This window comes from Notolepis coatsorum (assembly GCF_963971535.1).
Source record: "Notolepis coatsorum genome assembly, chromosome: 20".
Classification (NCBI taxonomy): domain Eukaryota; kingdom Metazoa; phylum Chordata; class Actinopteri; order Aulopiformes; family Paralepididae; genus Notolepis; species Notolepis coatsorum.
The window spans coordinates 13,706,890-13,726,792 of NC_140184.1; the positions used below are offsets into that span (position 1 = coordinate 13,706,890).

At 45.2% G+C, this 19,903-nt stretch overlaps 1 protein-coding gene across 1 annotated transcript in view; it reads left to right on the forward strand.

Annotated features, from left to right (window-relative positions):
- The window catches only part of LOC311246936 (mitochondrial inner membrane m-AAA protease component AFG3L1-like), a 36,871-nt gene that overhangs the window by 5,264 nt on the left and 11,704 nt on the right, over positions 1-19,903 (forward strand). Inside the window, exons 5-14 of the mRNA XM_084337193.1 lie at positions 543-692; positions 996-1,070; positions 2,994-3,118; positions 4,131-4,407; positions 5,535-5,672; positions 10,967-11,120; positions 11,231-11,338; positions 13,706-13,831; positions 14,040-14,150; positions 18,948-19,063. Of these exons, the coding sequence (XP_084193319.1) occupies positions 543-692; positions 996-1,070; positions 2,994-3,118; positions 4,131-4,407; positions 5,535-5,672; positions 10,967-11,120; positions 11,231-11,338; positions 13,706-13,831; positions 14,040-14,150; positions 18,948-19,063 (1,380 nt within the window). The remainder of the gene's footprint in view (positions 1-542; positions 693-995; positions 1,071-2,993; positions 3,119-4,130; positions 4,408-5,534; positions 5,673-10,966; positions 11,121-11,230; positions 11,339-13,705; positions 13,832-14,039; positions 14,151-18,947; positions 19,064-19,903) is intronic.

The following is a 19,903-nucleotide window of genomic DNA, read 5'->3' on the forward strand; positions in this document are numbered from 1 at the left end:
CCCACACACACAAGCACACACACACACACACACACACACACACACACACACACACACACACACACACACACACACACACACACACACACACACACACACACACACACACACACACACACACACACACACACACACACACACACACACACACACACACACACACACACACACACACACACACACAGGGTCTCACACACATACTTCAACAAATTTCACTTTAAGAAACATAACTGTACATTAGTATAATTATTGTATATAGTACTTCACCTTAATCCTTAAGATTAGCAGTATCTTATTCCTATTACTTTTAAGCATGTCTATTTTATTATCTATTTTATTTTATTATTCTATTTTATCATTTGTATGTTGCACAATCGAGGCGGGCAAGGCCACCTTCATTTCACTACATGTCTTGTGTATGTATGTAAGGTGACAAATAAATCTCCCCCCCCCTCTCTCTCTCTCTCTCTCTCTCTCTCTCTCTCTCTCTCTCTCTCTCTCTCTCTCTCTCTCTCTCTCTCCCCCCCCCCCCCCCCCGACAGGGTAACTTACCATGGGATGAACAAACACTGCGGAACATCACAATCGCCGCGGCTGGCATGGCCGCGGCTTCTCTCTACTTCTACTTCCGCGAAACGGGGAAAGAGATCTCCTGGAGGGACTTTGTGCATCTCTACCTGGCCAGAGGACTGGTGAGAGAGACAGAGCTTTGCAGCGTCGGTGTCGTCTTTAGTTCACCGGCGGTTATTTCACTGTGTTTTCACTGCCACACGACAGAAGGTTAACCCTTTACTATCACACAACCGACGGCGATGCTCCATCATTAGCATCATTAGCTCCGCGGATGCTAATTGTGGAGCATCGCCGTCGGTTGTGTGATAGCAAAGGGCTAACCTTCTGTATTGCCACAGTGAAAGGGTTAACCGGCTGTCGTGTGGCAGTGAAAGGGTTAACGTAACTCGCCTCGGTGTGTGTACAATGTTCCCTCTGCACAGGTGGATCACCTGGAGGTTGTCAACAAGCAGTATGTCAAAGTGATTCCTGCCCATGGAGTCAGCACATCAGACGTGGTAGGGGACAAGAGATCAAACACTATTATGATTAGATCCAGGGGAAATAAAAAATGTATACACTAAAAAAAGTAATTAATTAATAGATAAATAAAACATTACATTCTATGTTTTACTATAGGCCATACAAACGATATAGTTATATCCATATAAAACTCACACATTTCATGAAACTATGCAACAGATTTGCCCCCAAGCACTTGCAAAGAGATTCAATGAATGGCTTCTCAACAGGCTATGTTCTACTTTAAAACGGATGCTTTCTGAATGGTCTGCTGTTCTTTTTTCATGTTGTATAGTTGTGAGCAAATGCAGGACAGCATGCCGATTTTGCGGGACAGTAAAGTAATATTGAATACAATATGCAATAATAACATTTACATGATGTATATAGGTTTTTACAGGAATTAACTCATTAAATCACAGTACGCTCAAGTAGATCAAACAGGTCAAATGACTAAGCAGCAGAAACACTGCAGACCAGAACATAGAAATTATCTTCATAGTTGTTAGTGGACACTTACCTCTCCCAAAATACAAATTTGGTAAATCTGAGAACGTTTTCAGCACCATGGAGAGTGTGGTGCGACATATAGACATTTTGAGGAATTGTATTTCTTGCTAGACTGCGCTGCTTAGAGCCTTCCGGTGAAGAGAATGTTCATAAAACTCTTGGCATGTCAGAGAGAAGTTTGCATTGACGACATCCACGCTGCATCAGTGGTCTGTTCACACACCAGCGGCCGTGAGGGAGAGCAGCCTCTCCAGCTGTAGCTCCAGTGGTCTGTTCACACACCAGCGGCCGTGAGGGAGAGCAGCCTCTCCAGCTGTAGCTCCAGTGGTCTGTTCACACACCAGCGGCCGTGAGGGAGAGCAGCCTCTCCAGCTGTAGCTCCAGTGGTCTGTTCACACACCAGCGGCCGTGAGGGAGAGCAGCCTCTCCAGCTGTAGCTCCAGTGGTCTGTTCACACACCAGCGGCCGTGAGGGAGAGCAGCCTCTCCAGCTGTAGCTCCAGTGGTCTGTTCACACACCAGCGGCCATGAGGGAGAGCAGCCTCTCCAGCTGTAGCTCCAGTGGTCTGTTCACACACCAGCGGCCGTGAGGGAGAGCAGCCTCTCCAGCTGTAGCTCCAGTGGTCTGTTCACACACCAGCGGCCGTGAGGGAGAGCAGCCTCTCCAGCTGTAGCTCCAGTGGTCTGTTCACACACCAGCGGCCATGAGGGAGAGCAGCCTCTCCAGCTGTAGCTCCAGTGGTCTGTTCACACACCAGCGGCCGTGAGGGAGAGCAGCCTCTCCAGCTGTAGCTCCAGTGGTCTGTTCACACACCAGCGGCCGTGAGGGAGAGCAGCCTCTCCAGCTGTAGCTCCAGTGGTCTGTTCACACACCAGCGGCCGTGAGGGAGAGCAGCCTCTCCAGCTGTAGCTCCAGTGGTCTGTTCACACACCAGCGGCCGTGAGGGAGAGCAGCCTCTCCAGCTGTAGCTCCAGTGGTCTGTTCACACACCAGCGGCCGTGAGGGAGAGCAGCCTCTCCAGCTGTAGCTCCAGTGGTCTGTTCACACACCAGCGGCCATGAGGGAGAGCAGCCTCTCCAGCTGTAGCTCCAGTGAGACAAACTGCTCACAACAACAACACAGCTTTGCGCACATCATTTGCAAGCAGGGAAATGCTGGTGTAGAAGCCGCTGCTGACGATTCAATGCAAGAGTGAATGATAGTCTATTATAGATGACCAGAAGGGGGGATAAATTGTATCCTCACTAGTGATAAAAATGAATGACCAGAGGTAGAGACTTGAAAAGCAGCGGTAGGGAAATCCTCCCCCATCCCTCTCTGCAAATCGCACCCTGACCTACAGTAAAGGTGACCTAAAGGTAATTGCTTGAAGTACTATATATAATATTGTGTGTGTGTGTGCGTTTCAGAGCTTCCTGTGGTTCAACATCGGCAGTGTGGACACATTCGAGCGCAACCTTGAGCTGACTCAGCGAGAGATGGGTCTGGACGCCGCGCACAAAGTCCCTGTGGTCTACAGCACCGAGAGTGACGGGTGAGATGGCAAGACTTTAGAGGCCTTAGAGGGGGAGAAGAGAAGGAGAGAGATCCATCATCGTAGACATAGAAAGAACTGTTACGTCGACGCCAGTTGACTACCACACTACCAAAGGGTTAACCCTTTCACTGAGAATATACAGAAGGTTAACCCTTTCACTACCACACGACAACGGGTTAACCCTTTCACAACCACACAACAGAAGGTTAACCCTTTCACTACCACACTACAGACGGTTAACCGTCTGTAGTGTGGTAGTGAAAGGTTAACCGTCTGTAGTGTGGTCTATCTATCTAGATCGTCCTCGGACGGGCCCTCCATCGGTGCTTCCAGTCAACCCGATCCTCCATGCATCTGACTAGCTCGCCGGTACTTCCTGCTCCCGCATCTCTCCTGAGTACGTCCACGTACGTTAATGTGGGACGTCCTCATGATCGATGCCCATGTGTTGGCTCCCACAGCACAAGTTTGCTGGTTGGCAGCTCATGGTGTCTCTGGCAGTGACCTGCCAGCCTCATTCTCCTGACTGCCACTTTCTCACTCACCCTTAGCGCCCCCACCCCCCCATATAAGTTTGCATTAGCGACATGCTCATCTCTGTTGATGTTAAGCACCACACGCATCATTCTGGTAGCACCCATCCAGAGACATCTGCAGGGTGGGCTTCAGGGTCCAGCATTCACTGCCATACAGAACAGACTCAACTGTTGCAAAAAAGAAGCTGAGCTTGATTTGACGGGGGAGGTTGGATTTCCACACACTGTTCATGCCGCTCAGGGCCCTCCTCCACGCGAGCGCCTTCCTCACTTTAAGGTCTTGCTCGGACGAGTTGACCCACGAGCCCAGGTATTTGAAGTCACTGACTTCCTTTAGCGCAGTGCCTCCTGTTGTGGTAGTGAAAGGTTAAGCTTCTGTAGTGTGGTAGTGAAAGGGTTAATACTCGAGAAATTGTGGATTTGCTAATGCCGGTGTCGGTGACCTCGTGGACCTTCTCTGTCTCTCTTCATAGGACCTTCCTGTTGAGCGTTCTACCAATGCTGCTGCTACTGGTCGGCTTCTTGCTTTTCACCATGCGTCAGGGACCAATGGGTGGGGGCCATGGAGGCAGGGGGCGGGGAAACCCCTTCGGCATGAGTGAATCCAAAGCCAAGATCATAACAGACAACATCAACGTGCGTTTCAAGGATGTGGCAGGCTGCGAGGAGGCCAAACTGGAAATACTGGAGTTTGTTAACTTCCTGAAGAATCCTCACCAGTACCAAGACCTGGGAGCCAAGATTCCTAAGGTTTCTGTGCTTTAATTCCAGGGGTGTAAAAAGTACCCAGAAATTATACTTAATTGAAAGTATGGGTACTGTCTGAAAATCGTACTCAAGTATCTGGCTAAAAACACACTTGAGTAAAAGTAAAAAAGGTAGTCTAGTCCATGCACTGTAACACAGGGCTACAGCCTATAGTCCATGCACTGTAACACAGGGCTGCAGCCTAGTCCATGCACTGTAACACAGGGCTGCAGCCTAGTCCATGCACTGTAACACAGGGCTGCAGCCTAGTCCATGCACTGTAACACAGGGCTGCAGCCTAGTCCATGCACTGTAACACAGGGGCTGCAGTCTACTCCATGCACTGTAACACATGGGCTGCAGTCTACTCCATGCACTGTAACACAGGGCTGCAGCCTAGTCCATGCACTGTAACACAGGGCTGCAGCCTAGTCCATGCACTGTAACACAGGGCTGCAGCCTAGTCCATGCACTGTAACACAGGGCTGCAGCCTAGTCCATGCACTGTAACACAGGGCTGCAGCCTAGTCCATGCACTGTAACACAGGGCTGCAGCCTAGTCCATGCACTGTAACACAGGGCTGCAGCCTAGTCCATGCACTGTAACACAGGGCTGCAGCCTAGTCCATGCACTGTAACACAGGGCTGCAGCCTAGTCCATGCACTGTAACACAGGGCTGCAGCCTAGTCCATGCACTGTAACACAGGGCTGCAGCCTAGTCCATGCACTGTAACACAGGGCTGCAGCCTAGTCCATGCACTGTAACACAGGGCTGCAGCCTAGTCCATGCACTGTAACACAGGGCTGCAGTTACTCAAACTGCAACAATACAACTCACAGTAGCCAGAAGTGTGTCTCTGTCCCAGTGAGACAATGGCAAGCAGGGAGATGCTGGTGTATAGTCTAGGAGGCCAGTGGGTCCCAAACCTCTCCTCGAGGCACACCAGCCGTTCCATGTATTTGGAACAGCTGGGGTGCTTCGAGGAGAGGATTGGGAAGCACTGGTCTAGGCTACTTGTGGGGCATCGCTGCATGGCTGGTGATTAATAACCAGACAAGTATTTAACTCAAAAGTACAAACTGTGTTGAGGCATCCGTTTGATGTAACACATGCCTCTGTTGTTCACAGGGTGCATTGTTGTCGGGTCCACCAGGAACAGGGAAGACCCTGCTGGCCAGGGCCACTGCAGGAGAGGCCAACGTCCCCTTCATCTCCGTCAATGGCTCCGAGTTTCAGGAGATGTTTGTTGGCGTGGGCCCAGCCAGGGTCAGTACCAGGCAGGGGGCTGGGGGCTCTATATTCAGCCAGGGTCAGTACTGGGGCTCTATATTCAGCCAGGGTCAGTACTGGGCAGGGGGCTGGGGCTCTATATTCAGCCAGGGTCAGTACCAGGCAGGGGGCTGGGGGCTCTATATTCAGCCAGGGTCAGTCTGACGTCACTGGTTGTTCCACCCGTATAGGGATTTATCATTGGGAAAATGGATTATCGGCTATTGTAACAATTCTGCCGCATGAACATTGGCAAGTGCATCACAGTCACAAAATGGGCTACCACGATAGCTAACTAACGTTAACGTTACAAGCTCAAAAACCTTATAACTACTACTACTGTCGTGTCCATAAGTTCCCTGGCAGAATACTTTGTTTGTGAGGACAAACGTATACAAAGAGGAGAGAACCATTTTAAATCAGGGCATGTTAGAGTTTCGGGAATGCTGGCTAGCTAGCTACTAACGTCATGTAAAAAACAATGTACATTCCGCCCCGGAGGCTGCGGTCCTCTGACTCCGGTCTCCTCTCCATCCCCACCACCAACATGCGGACTGTTGGTCCCAGAGCCTTCTCTGTGGCCGCACCCACCCTCTGGAACTCACTCCCTCCAAACATCCGTAGTGCTACATCCCTGCACTCTTTCAAATCAAACAGTAACAGTGTATTGCACTACCAAAGGACCTAGCATGTCCTCCATGCTCTGTAAATAACTTATGTACAAATACCGAGATGCCCCACTATGTTACCTGTTTATTGCACAATGTTGTTTTATTGGATTCTATTATATGTTGTACTACTGTATTGCACATCGTTGCGGGCAAGACCACCCGCATTTCATTGTATACTTGTATGCCGTGACAAATAAAACTCTTGACTTGACTTGAAATCCCAACTCAAAACCCACCTTTTCACCAAATTTGTAAATGACTTGTAAATGATTTCCCCTTTTTCTTTCGTTTTCTTTCTTTTCTTTCCTTTTGATTAACATTTTGTTGTTACGTTGTTCCCTCTCCCCCTCCCTTAGCTGTTAAGCGCCTTGGGTCTCCTGAAAGGCGCTATATAAATTTAAGATATTATTAGTGTGGGTGACCTGGCGAAGCCAGGTTGCCACCCACACTATAGAAATCTATACTATTCTTTATTATTATTCCACCGATTTTGCAAACACTACTCTTGCCAGAGCGTTCGCGCCCCATACACGTGAAAGGTATCAAAACGACCGGCTTGCCTATGGCAACAGCGCTACTCAAACTCGGAAAGTTTCACCGCACCGTTTGGCTACGAATCGACTTTAAACAGTAAAATTTCGGTCCCATTGGAAATGCATTGCAAGTTAGAGTGCGGTAGCTGAAATAATCTTTTTTCCACTACCTTGGGTAAATTGCTAGAGTGATCTCAATTTTGGACGTCGAAAAAAAAAAACAGATCAAAACGATGACACGGCTGTCAGCTCGCTCACAAAAGAAATAAATGGAATTGGACATTTCTATCTCAACTGACGACCATTTGTTTGAAGGTTCTCCTCCCCATAGACCGCAATGTAATCCCACTCTAGGAATGCGATGATTTTTTTGCTTTTTTACCCTTCTGTTCCGATCGCCACCGACGCCACAATTGTCGACGGAATGCCACAATATCGCACACAACCCTTCGCCTACTCGTTTAAGTGCTCACGTGCGCGTCACAACGCTTCATCTCTTATAGTTTTATTTTAATCAACGTGACAATGCAGTCATGCATCTGCCTCCATAGACATGCATTGGATGGAAAGTGCAAGTCATTTATGATTACGTCACCTGTGTGGCTCATGGCTCATGATTGGTTCAGCCTAACAGCTGTGAGGCTCATGCTCATGGCTCAGCTGACCTGCCAATGACCTCATCGACTTAACCCTTCATTGCCCCTCTGTGTTGCAGTACTGAATTGCTGGACAACGGCCTCTGTCTTGCGGGTTGTGTCATTGTACTCAGTAGGGATATCCTCTTTCATTGGTTGATGTTGACCACCTTTCATTGGTTGATGTTGACCACTCCCCCGATCCTTAGACCACGCCCCCTTAGGCCACACCCCCTCAGTGTATCTCTTGAACCGTTTGTCGTAGAGACTTGCGGATTGTGCCATTGTACTCGGTAGGGATATCCTCTTTCATTGGTCGATGTTGACCACTCCCCCGATCATTAGACCACGCCCCCTTAGGCCACACCCCCTCAGTGTATCTCTTGAACCGTTTGTCGTAGAGACTTGCGGGTTGTTCCATTGTACTCGGTAGGGATATCCTCTTCCATTGGTCGATGTTGACCACTCCCCCGATCCTTAGACCACGGCCCCTTAGGCCACACCCCCTCAGTGTATCTCTTGAACCGTTTGTCGTAGAGACTTGCGGATTGTGCCATTGTACTCGGTAGGGATATCCTCTTTCATTGGTCGATGTTGACCACTCCCCCGATCATTAGACCACGCCCCCTAGGCCACACCCCCTTAGTCCCGAACAATTTCAAAAACTCGGAAAAGTCCGAAAACCCAAAAAAATCCAAAAACTGAAAAATCCGAAAACTTGGAAAAATCCGAAAACTCGGAAAAATTCGAAAACTCGGAAAAATCCAAAACAATTTCAAAACTCGGAAAACTACAAACTTTTTCAAAAACTCGGAAAAGTTCGAAACATTTCAAAAACACGGAAAAGTCCGAACATTTTTAAAAAAAACAAAACATTTAAAAAACTCTGAAAAGTCTGATACATTTCAAAACCTCAAAAAAGTCGGAAGAATTTCAAAAACTTAAAAGTCCAAACAATTTCGAAAACTCGGAAAAGTCAAAAGAAAATCAAAAACTGAAAAATCTGAAATTTTTTCAAAACTCTGAAAACTACAAACATTTTCAAAAACTCGGAAAAGTTCAAAAAATTTCAAAAACTCTGAAAAGTCCGAACATTTTTAAAAACTCTGAGAAATCCAAAAAATTTCAAAAACTCGGAAAAGTCTGATACATTTCAAAAAGTCGGAAGAATTTCAAAAACTCTGAAAAGTCCAAAAAAAATCGAAAACTCAGAAAAGTCAGAAAAATCTCAAAAACTCGGAAAAGTCAGAACATTTTCTAAAACTCTGAAAAGTCTGAAAAAATTCTAAAACTCGGAAAAGTCAGAAAAGTTTCAAATGGTCTATGTTGACCACTCCCCCGATCCTTAGGCCGCGCCCCCTTTTTGTATCCTTTGAACCGTTTGTCATAGAGACTCGCGAGAGACCCTCTCCCGTTGGCCGGCGGTGCACAGGCGTCACCCACACTTTCACAATTTCCCCCGCGTGGAATTGTCTAGTTATTATTATTATTAATATTAACGTTATAAACTATTCACAATATGTACAACGAAACAATGATTTACATTAGTATTTACAGTGATTTAATATGCAGCGAAATAACGTTATACGATTTAAAATATAAATACAAATATGGTAACATGATTGTTGCTTTTTAAAATGGTGGTTGGCTTTAGAGATGAATGGTTATGACCACCAGAGAGATACTAGCCACAGATTCAGGGTCAGTTATTTTCCCATTGTACGAATTGTTAAGCATAGAATGTAAGGGAAATCTGATCCTAGGTCTGTGACTAAAGCGAGGCGTCTACGCTGTGGTGACATCAGTCAGCAGCGCCAAATAGCAGTGTAGTTTCCCAGCTAACGAAAACATAAACGTTGTTATTTTGCTACCTTTACGATTAATTGCGAATATTTTCACGTTGAGCTATAGATTGTGGATGAATACGCACAGAAAGGTACACCATGCCAACGTTAATGCTTTATTTCTCTAAAACGAGCCAAAATACATGGAGTGGAACGGCGGAGTGGAATGACGAAAAACGGCAATGACGTTACGTCATCTTCGTTTTTTCCTGTTCCACCCTCTGTCCAACGCAATGTATTTCCCCATTGCCCATTTCTAAATCATCTAGTTTAAAACAAATAAAGCATGGACATTTGCATGGTGTACCTTTCTGTGCGTATTCATCCACAATCTATAGCTCAACATGAAAATATTTGCAATTAATCGTAAAGGTAGCAAAATAACAACGTTTATGTTTTCGTTCACTCCTGGCTTTAGTTGCAGACCTAGGATCAGATTTCCCTTACATTCCATAAGCTTAACAATTCGTACAATGGGAAATAACTGACCCTGAATCTGTGGCTAGTATCTCTCTCGTGATCATAACCATTAATCTCTAAAGCCAACCATTTTTATTCAAAGCAACAACCACGTTACCATATTTGTATTTATATTTTAAATCGTATAACGTTATTTCGCTGCATATTAAATCACTGTAAATACTAATGTAAATCATTGTTTCGTTGTACATATTGTGTATAGTTTATAACGTTATTGTTTTTACGTAACATTAGAAGCTAGCTAGCTTGCTAGCCGGCATTCCCGAAACTCCTCTACATGCCCCGATTTAAAATGGTTCTCTCCTCTTTGTATTCTGCCAGGGAACTTATGGACATGACAGTAAACATTGCTAACGTCTAGTAGTACGTTTAGCTAACGTTAGGTAACGTTAACGTTAGTTAGCTAGCGTGGTATCAGTTGGCCGTGACGTGTTTTAGGCGACAACACTGAACGACAAGGCATTCTCCTGCTGTACTGGTAAATGTAGTTATTTTTAACGACAAATTAAAAACCTTATAACTACCTTTATTTCAACCAAATGGTTAAACAACAATGTTAGTGGTAGAAGGGAACTCATTTTGTGCAAAAATGGAAGCTTTTCAATTTCCATGCGGCAGAATTGTTACAATAGCCAATAATCAATTTTCCCAATGATGAATCCCTATACGGGTGGAACAACCAGTGATGTCAGACTACAGTAAGGCTGTCCCCAAAGCTAAAAAAATCGAAAAAATCTTTTTCAAAATAATTATTTTTATCATTTTTTTTTAAATATCCTCAAACTAAATCCTCAATTTGAATAAAGTGATTAATCTGATTAAATGAGTCTCTTTTTTATTAAATCAACTTTCTTTAATGAATATAAGTTAGCAGTTTTTTTAATACTATAATATTATTGTAGCCTAATCTTTATCTGCAACTGTGAAGAAAAACCCCATTGGTTTAAACAGAATGAATAGACACATACATTTATTTTGTTTTATTATAAAAAATTATAAATTCAAATTTTGATTTAGAATTCAAATGTTAACGTAACGAACGAACGTTCGAACATTCAGGCTCAGCCTTAGACTACACCTCCCTATAGCTAGTTCAAATATATAATTTTCTTGTGTGTCCTACGTAAGATACGGGATACGTTCGCCACGGCTCGTAAGAACGCCCCCTGCATCCTGTTCATTGACGAGATCGACGCTGTGGGCAAAAAGAGAGGCAGAGGGAATCTCGGCGACCAGAGCGAGCAGGAGAACACGCTCAACCAGCTGCTTGTGGAGATGGACGGTGAGGTCACAGTCTCAACCTTCCGTTGTGTATTGACACATCGTTTTCTTCCTGCGCTCTACATGACATCTGCGGATCACTCTCCCGCGTGGCTGTGTTTCTCATGGCAGGGTTCAACAGTAGCACTAACGTGGTTGTTTTGGCGGGAACCAACCGACCCGATATCCTGGACCCGGCACTGATGAGGCCTGGACGCTTCGACCGTCACATCTACTTAGGTACAGTAATAGGCCAGTTGACCACCCGGCAGTTCTCTGTAGTAGAACATTGGCTATGAGTGTCTGTCTGCACTGTTTGACAGCTATGGTTTGTAAAAACCCATTTGATGTGTTTTCTATAGCCATTAGATTAGATTAGCCTTTATTGTTTCCCTCAGATGAGAAATCTGAGAGAACACAGATGACAGCAGCACACAGCCTCTCCATGTACACACACTATATTATTAGATTAGATTGTTAGATTAGATTAGATTGTACTTGATTGTCATTATATTTGCATACAACGAGATGTTGGACTCAAACTTAAGGTCCAGTAGTGGAAGCAAATATAAAATCATACTATAAAAGAGAAACATAAAATACTATACAATAAAACAATGTTACAATACTGTACAATATACAAAATAACAACAATATCCATAACAATCACAGTGTCAGACGGTAGTGGCGGATGGGTATTGCACTGTGGATATTGCACTTGAGGGGTAGGATGTTGCACAGTGTGGGAGTGTGGGATTATACATGTACAATCAAACTACATCCAGTATCACACAGATCCATATACACCAAGAAAAGATACCATACACCAAGATATTCTAAGCTCATCTTATGCAGCATCACTTTTCACATCAAAACAAAAGTAGAACTGTAATGTGGACTCAGGCTCTTCTTTGGTGACTCAGACTTGGACTCGGACTCGAACACTGGGGACTCGAGACTCGAGTCGGACTTGAGATTTAGTGACTCGACTACAACACTGGTGTGTACGCATTGTTTATACAACAGGTAGGTCCGACCACGCATTGTGATTGGTCGAGAGCATTCTAAGCCGTGGAGTATATTCATGATACACTTGCGGTTAAATCACCATGAATATACCACTGCGCTGGCTTTAGAATGTTGTAGAAAGTTTCAACTGCCATTCATCAAACGGAAACTACTCTGCGGACAACGTTACGTTTGATTTAACGTAACTGTTAACTATAAACGAGTGGATAGATATAGAGGAGTCTAATGCAAGCGAAAGTCGGGAAAAAGTCATCAGCACCTCGGACAGTTCCAGTTCAATGCCCAGGCCGTCGACTTGGTGGTGTTGAAGGAGTTTCTCCAGCGCGTCCATCTCATCTTTCGTTGGATTCATTGGCACGTCTAATAATGCTGTTTTTATGAATACCGTTAGAGGCCCGTCCTCTATATCTATCCACTCGTTTATAGTTAACGGGTACGTTAAATTAGACTAATACGTCATTCGTTTGAGTTGCCAAGCTGGTTGATAGCCTACTCCATTTGAAATTCCATAGCAACGAGACATCTTTAGGAAAAAAAATTCTACGCAAAGTTCACTGAAATCGATATAAAAGACCCCAGAATTGTCTGTATTCATCCTATATTTTTCCACACGGTGCAACTTGCTGTATAAAAGCAATAATACACTCGAACCCGTGGTATGTCATGAATATTGCCACTCTCGGATGCCTACGCCACTCGAGTTTCGCTCTCGTGGCTGCGGGCGCATCAATGTTCATGATATTCCACTGGTTCTCGTGTATTATTGCTTAAGTGTTCTGTTATCTATTTCTGCCTGCTGAGGACTAACTGTGCTCGACCGTGCCGCGCTCCCCTCTCTGACATGGAAAAAGAGACGTGAGGAGAGCTGGCCGTCCATAAACAGAGGGGTTATGTAACCGTGACACACAGTTCCTCCCTCCGGGACGTTCAAAGCTCTTCCCTGCCCTCAGCCATGCCTCTCCTTCATCCCAAATCTTTTAATCTAATTTTTTTTAACCCATCGATGGCCGAAGAACAAAACCTCCTATCTGATTATCGCAGAATGCAATCTTTTAATACAATACACTGTTTTTGGACAATATTGCTATATTATGTGTTAACAATACCGATATGAGGTTTCCCCCCCCACTTTTTTTCCATGCAGATAGGAGGATTTGTTCTTTGGCCATCGCCATGCTTTGTTCTTTTGATGTTTTCAGTCCCCACGTCCACTGTTTACTTCCCCTTGCCTTGAACTGTGGCGTATGGAGTCGGGGGCGACAGTGGCTCAGGAGGTAGAGCAGTTGTCTGGTAATCAGAAGGTTCACGGTTCAATTACCGCTCCTCCCGGGCAGCCTGTTCGAAGTGTCCTTGAGCAAGACACTTAACCCCTATTTTCTCCCGATGAGCAGGTTGGCACCTTGCATGGTCGCCTCCGCCATCGGTGTGTGAATGTGTGAGTGAATGGGTGAATGTGAGGAACACAATTGTAAAGCGCTTTGGATAAAAGTGCTACAGTATATAAATGCAGCCATTTTTGCTGAAATTGCTAACATATCCCTGATACAAGATTCATGATCAGTCGGTCTCTTCTCACAGGACCACCGGACATTAAGGGCAGAGTGTCCGTCTTCAAGGTGCACCTGAGACCTCTGAGGTTGGACTCCGGTATAGATGCAGAATCATTAGCAAGGAAGCTGGCAGCGCTGACTCCAGGTTTTACTGGTGAGCCCGTGGGATTGTGTGTGTGTGTGTGTGTGTGCGTGCGTGCGTGCGTGCGTGCGTGTGTGTGTGTGCGCGTGTATACAGTTCATTTGTGTACAATTCATCTCTGTCTGTGGCCATAATCCTTTGTCTGCAATCACCGTCGCTGTTAAACGCCTTGTTGCACAATCTACTCCTGGTCTTCATTCTTTCCTATTGTGTCTCCCAGGAGCTGATATTGCCAATGTGTGTAACGAGGCTGCTCTGATAGCTGCACGCCATCTCAACCGGTGTGTTCATGCTAAGCATTTTGAACAGGCCATCGAGAGGGTTATCGGAGGTGAGTTTGTGACTCCATTAACATGCACACAGATTCTGTGGTCTTAGTATGACTTAAACCGCGAGTCGTGTAAACCACTGATGAAGGACCAAAGGTCTTCCTTAACCCTTTCACCACCACACTACAGACGGTTAACCTTTTACCACCACACTAGAGACGTAAGGGTTAACATGATGTAGTGTGGTAGCGAAAGGGTTAACCCTTTGTGAATGAATGAATGAATGAAAACTTTATTTAACAGATTGCAGAATGGGTACAATACAGTACGGCTCAATACATACAATTGTTAAGGGGATGCAGACCTGAGAAAGACGTTTGTCTTGTTTCCATCAGGGTCCCCCATTTTCAATTCATATAGACATATATGACATACATGACATACAGATAGTCAGTACTGCTACATCTATACATTTATGACATACCAGATTTGCAAATACAGTACTGTTTGTGATACAGAAGGAGTCAAGAAAAGGGAGTATATACATTTGACGTAGAAACTGTACATTGGAGGTTGGGTGGGGGGGGTTGGGTACATTGGGATATTGACAACCATACTGGGTAATTTACATTGGAGGTGGTTGGGGGGGGGGGGGGCGGGGGGCACACTGTATAAACAAGTAACACTGTACATTGAGGGGGGGGGGGGAGGAGACACTGTACAAACAAACACAATTGTACATTGAACTATTGACACAACCATACTAGGTAAATGACTGTACATTGGAGGGGGTTGGAATGATTGGGTTAGGATATTTACAGGGGCCAGTGTTGAATTGCAGTCTCCCGTAGGTGTCCCTTGAGAGAGGTTTTGAAAGTGGGTAGTGATCCACATTCCTTTACAGCTTTGGGTAGGGCGTTCCACATTGATGTGGCATAATTGCGAAACGTGTTTAGTCCCTTATTTGAGCCGAATCTGGGTTTGACATGATTTGTGGAGCTCCCTCTGGTGTTGTGATCGTGGTATTCACTGACCTTTGGGAAGTATTTTGACATGTACATGGGTACCTTGGTCGTGTAGTGTATCTTGTAGACCAGGCCCATTGCAAGTTGTTGTACTCTGTCGTCTACTCTAAGCCATCCTAGGTTGTCGAAGTGGGCAGGGGTGAGGTGGGTTCTAGGAGTAAGGTCAAGCAGTAGTCTGACCAGTTTGTTTTGAGATGTTTGTAATTTTGTTTTTAGCGCCTTTGAGGTGCTTTGGTACCATGAGGTGCAAGCATAGTCGTAGTACCCCTGAATGAGTGCTCCTGCCAGAGTCTTCAGGGTGTTCTTGTTTACCAGAGAGGAGATCCGGTACAAGAATCGAGTTCGTTGGTTGACTTTTTTTATTACATTGGATGCCATTTTGTCACAGGAGAGATTAGCCTCTAGGATGGACCCCAGGTAGGTAATTTCATCTTTCCTTGTGACAATATTGTCACCCACTGTAACTGAGAAGCCGTCGGTCTTGCTGAGTTTGTTATTTGAACCGAAGAGAATGGACTCTGTTTTGCCCATGTGTAATGATAGTTTGTTATCAGCGAGCCATATGCAGATTCTGCCTAGTTCCGAGCTGAGGGTTTTTTCAACCTGTAACTTGTTCTTGTCAGAGACCAGCAGGGCTGAGTCGTCCGCAAACAGGAACAAGTTGCAGTCACAAGCTGACGACATGTCATTTGCATAAATTAGGAACAGTAGCGGTCCTAGTATGCTTCCTTGTGGAACACCACAGCTCACTGTGAGGGGGGGGGATAGGGTACCGTTTACCTCCACCATCTGTTCCCTCCCCTCAAGGTAGGATTGCATCCAGCTCACTGATAGACTATCAAAACCAATTGCTTTTAGCTTGTCAATCAGAATGGAGTGATTGACCGTGTCAAAGGCCTTTTGTAGGTCCAGCATGACCATGCCGCAGTATTTGCCTGCGTCCACCTCTTGTTTGATGTGGTCATTCAAATAGAGAAGGCATGTGTCAGTGGAGTGGGATGTTCTGAAGCCAGATTGGAATTCGTAGATTAGATTTTTTTCCGCTAGGTACTTTTCGACCTGTTCGTAGACTATTTTTTCCATGACTTTCGAGATGGAGGTGAGAATAGAAACAGGGCGGTAGTTGCCTGGGTCTAATTTGCTGCCCTTTTTGTGCAGAGGGGTCACCCTCGCAATTTTGAAGTCCTTGGGGACGTGTCCCTGTTTTATGGAGAGGTTTATTATGTGTGTGATGATTGGTGTGATGGCGGCTGCTGAGTCTCTGAGGAATTTGGAGGGGATGTTGTCATGGCCAGTGGCCTTGTTAGGTTGGAGGGCGCTCAGTTTATTGAGTACCTCATCTGTTGTTACCATTTCCAGCTTGAAGTCGTCCTTGCGGACCCCTAGGTTTTTGTAGAAAGCTACTATGTGTTCTACCCCATAAAGCCCTGAGTGGGAGGGTAGTTTGTTTACCAGTGTTGTGGCTATGTTTGTGAAGAAAATGTTTAAGTAATTGGCTACATCCAGCTTGTCTGTGATGAGCGTGTTGTCAGTTTTTATGTTTATGTTTGAGAATCTGGTTTTAAGTTTTTTACTGCATCCTAGTTGATTATTGAGTAATTTCCAAAGTTCACGTGGTTTGTTTTTGTTTTCCTCAGTTTTGTCATTGATGAAATTCTTTTTTGCAGTTTTGATCATGGAGTTTACGTCGTTTCTTAGTCTGTTTCTTTCTAGTTTGAGTTCAGTCACGTGGGCTTGGAGTTCACTGCTCGTGCTTTTAGTAAGCTTTGACTGACTTTTACGAAACTCAGAGCATTTTTTGTCTCTGGTTTTCATAGCGGCCAGTATTTCGGAGTGCATCCACGGCTCAGCGCGATTTTTTACCCTGGTGGTTCTTAGGGGGGCCATGTCGTTTAGTATTGCTGAGAATTTGGTTTTGAAACCAAGCCATGTTTCGTCAACCAGTGTACCATTGAGTTCATCTGACCAGTCCAGACTCTCCAGTTCAAGGTTGAAGGCCTCGCTAGAGTAGGTTTTGAGGTCTCTAGATGTGACTGTTTTGTGGCAGCCAGCCTTTTGTTTTAGTTTTTTTCGGGTACAGAATATCATATAATGATCACTTAACCCACATGCTATAACCCCTTTATTTGAGATCTTGGACTTGTCGGAGGTCAGAATGAGGTCAATGGTAGTCTGAGTTGATTCACATACACGTGTGGGTTGGGTGATTAGCTGGCTGAGGCCATGCAGATCACAAAACCTACTGAAGGCCTTGAAGACGGGTGCATCTTTTCGTTGCATATCCGTGTTCCAGTCTCCAATAAGAATTTTGTCTACATCCTCAACTCCAGCTAAACACCCATCCATTGTATCATAAAAGCCACTATGATCTGGCGGCCTGTAGACTGTGCCAACCAGTAGGGATTTCGCCCTTTCGAATAGGATTTCCACCCATACAGTTTCAATTGATTTATGATTCAGGTCATTTCTGTTGATGAATTTGGTGTCCTTGTGTATGTACATACAGACACCACCTCCATGTTTGTTCCTATCATTCCTGATTATTGAGTAGTTCTCAATCTCTATCTCTGGATCTTTTACAGAATCGTCGAGCTTAGTTTCTGAGAAGCACAGTATGTTTGCCTTACCATTTATGAATATTTGCTTGATTTCATCCAATTTGTTTTTTAAGCTGTTAATGTTAATGTGAAAAATGTTCAGTCCATTGGCGTTGGTTATTTCATTTATGTTGGCAGGTTCGAAGTATTGTAGTGTGGTAGCGAAAGGGTTAACCATATGTAGTGTGGTAGTGAAAGGTTAACCATCTCTAATGTGGTAATGAAAGGTTAACCTTCTGTAGTGTGGTAGTAAAAGGTTAACCTTCTGTAGTGTGGTAGTGAAAGGTTAACCTTATGTAGTGTGGTAGTGAAAGGTTAACCTTCTGTAGTGTGGTAGTGAAAGGGTTCACCGTCTGTAGTGTGGTAGTGAAAAGTTAACCTTCTGTAGTCTGGTAGTGATAGGTTAACCTTCTGTAGTGTAGTGAACAGTTAACCTTCTGTAGTGTGGGGGGGCAGGTGGCGCACGGAGATTACATTCGTCACCAACACCGGGAGACACTGGATTCGCCTGTTCGCCTGTTCGAATCCAGCTCCCGGCGTTGCTATCAGCTTGGCTGGCCGCTCACACTGATACAATTGGCTGTATCAGAGGGTGGGAAAGCTGAAGGGTGGGAAAGGTGAAGGGTGGGTCCTGGGCGTTGTGGACAGCGACCCCTACAGTTCGGTCGGGGCGCCTGCTCAGCAAGGGTTGGAACTAAGGAGAGATAGTGTGGCCTCCCACACGCTACACTCTCCCCGGTGAGAACCTGCGCGGCCAGGTTGGCCTGCCGGCAGGCTGCACATGCGTCGGAGGAAAAGCATGTGACAGTCTCCGGTCTCCCGGACCAACAGTAGGGGAAAGTACGCAACAACCAGGAAGGGTGGGATGGGAGAAAAATCGGGAAAAAGAGGGGAAGAAAGATAATTAAAAAAAAGAAAAAAAACGTCTGTAGTGTGGTAGTGAAAGGTTAACCGTCTGTACTGTGGTAGTGAAAGGGTTAACCGTCTAGTGTGGTAGTGAAAGGTTAACCTTCTGTAGTGTGGTAGTGAAAGGGTTAAAACAATAGCCAAATCTATGCATAATCTATGCGGCTTCTTCTTCCGTGTTACACCTGCAATCAATTACCAGCAGCCTAACTTAAAGCACTTTGCTTACCCCGCATGCACACGTGCATGCACGCACACACACACACACACACACACACACACACACACACACACAGTGCTGGTTGGTAACACATCCTCCATATACGCACAGGTCTGGAGAAGAAGACCCAGGTGTTGCAGCCCATAGAGAAGGCTACTGTGGCGTACCACGAGGCGGGCCACGCTGTGGTCGGCTGGTTCCTGGAGCACGCAGACCCGTTACTGAAGGTGCAGCTCAGACCCTCCCGTCGCTTCACCGCTTTGCTTTACTCTCCACTTGCTGTCGGCTCATCTGCACTCCTCCTTAACCCTTTCACTACCACACTACCAAAAGGGTTAACCCCCGTCACTGCGACCATACAGAAGGTTAACCCTTTCCACTGCCACACGACAAAGGGTTAACCCTTTCACCGCCACACTACAGAAGGTTAACCCTTTCACGACCACACTGAACTCTCCACACACAAGTACACATGAGCACACGCACACAACACACATACTGTATACGCTCACACACTAACAGTCACTTTAGCACGCACACACACACACACACACACACACACACACACACACACACACACACACACACACACACACACACACACACACACACACACACACGCTCACACTCAACTGTCACTTTACACAATGGAAAGGTCATCACTTTAAAAAAAAGAACAGGAGTGGTTCTTGTATAGTAATAGATGGATATAGCAAGATAGCATAAGGATATAGTATAACTGTATATTGTATAGTATAGTATTGTATAGTAGTGTACATAAGACCCAGTGCCTCATCCGTAGCTTAACACTGTATTGCACTATCGCAGGACCTTAGCATGTCTTTTACCATGCATTTTTTAAAAACTTTTATGTACATTATACCTCTTATGTCTTATTACTCTTATTTAGGGATGTCCGATATTATCGGCCTATATCGGCATTAGAATGTGATATCTGAAAATATCGGTATCGCCTTTTTTTTTTTTTTTTTTTTTTTTACATTTCTATAACCTTTATTTACCCAGGCAAGCAAGTAAGAACAAATTCTGATTTTATTTATTGTGAA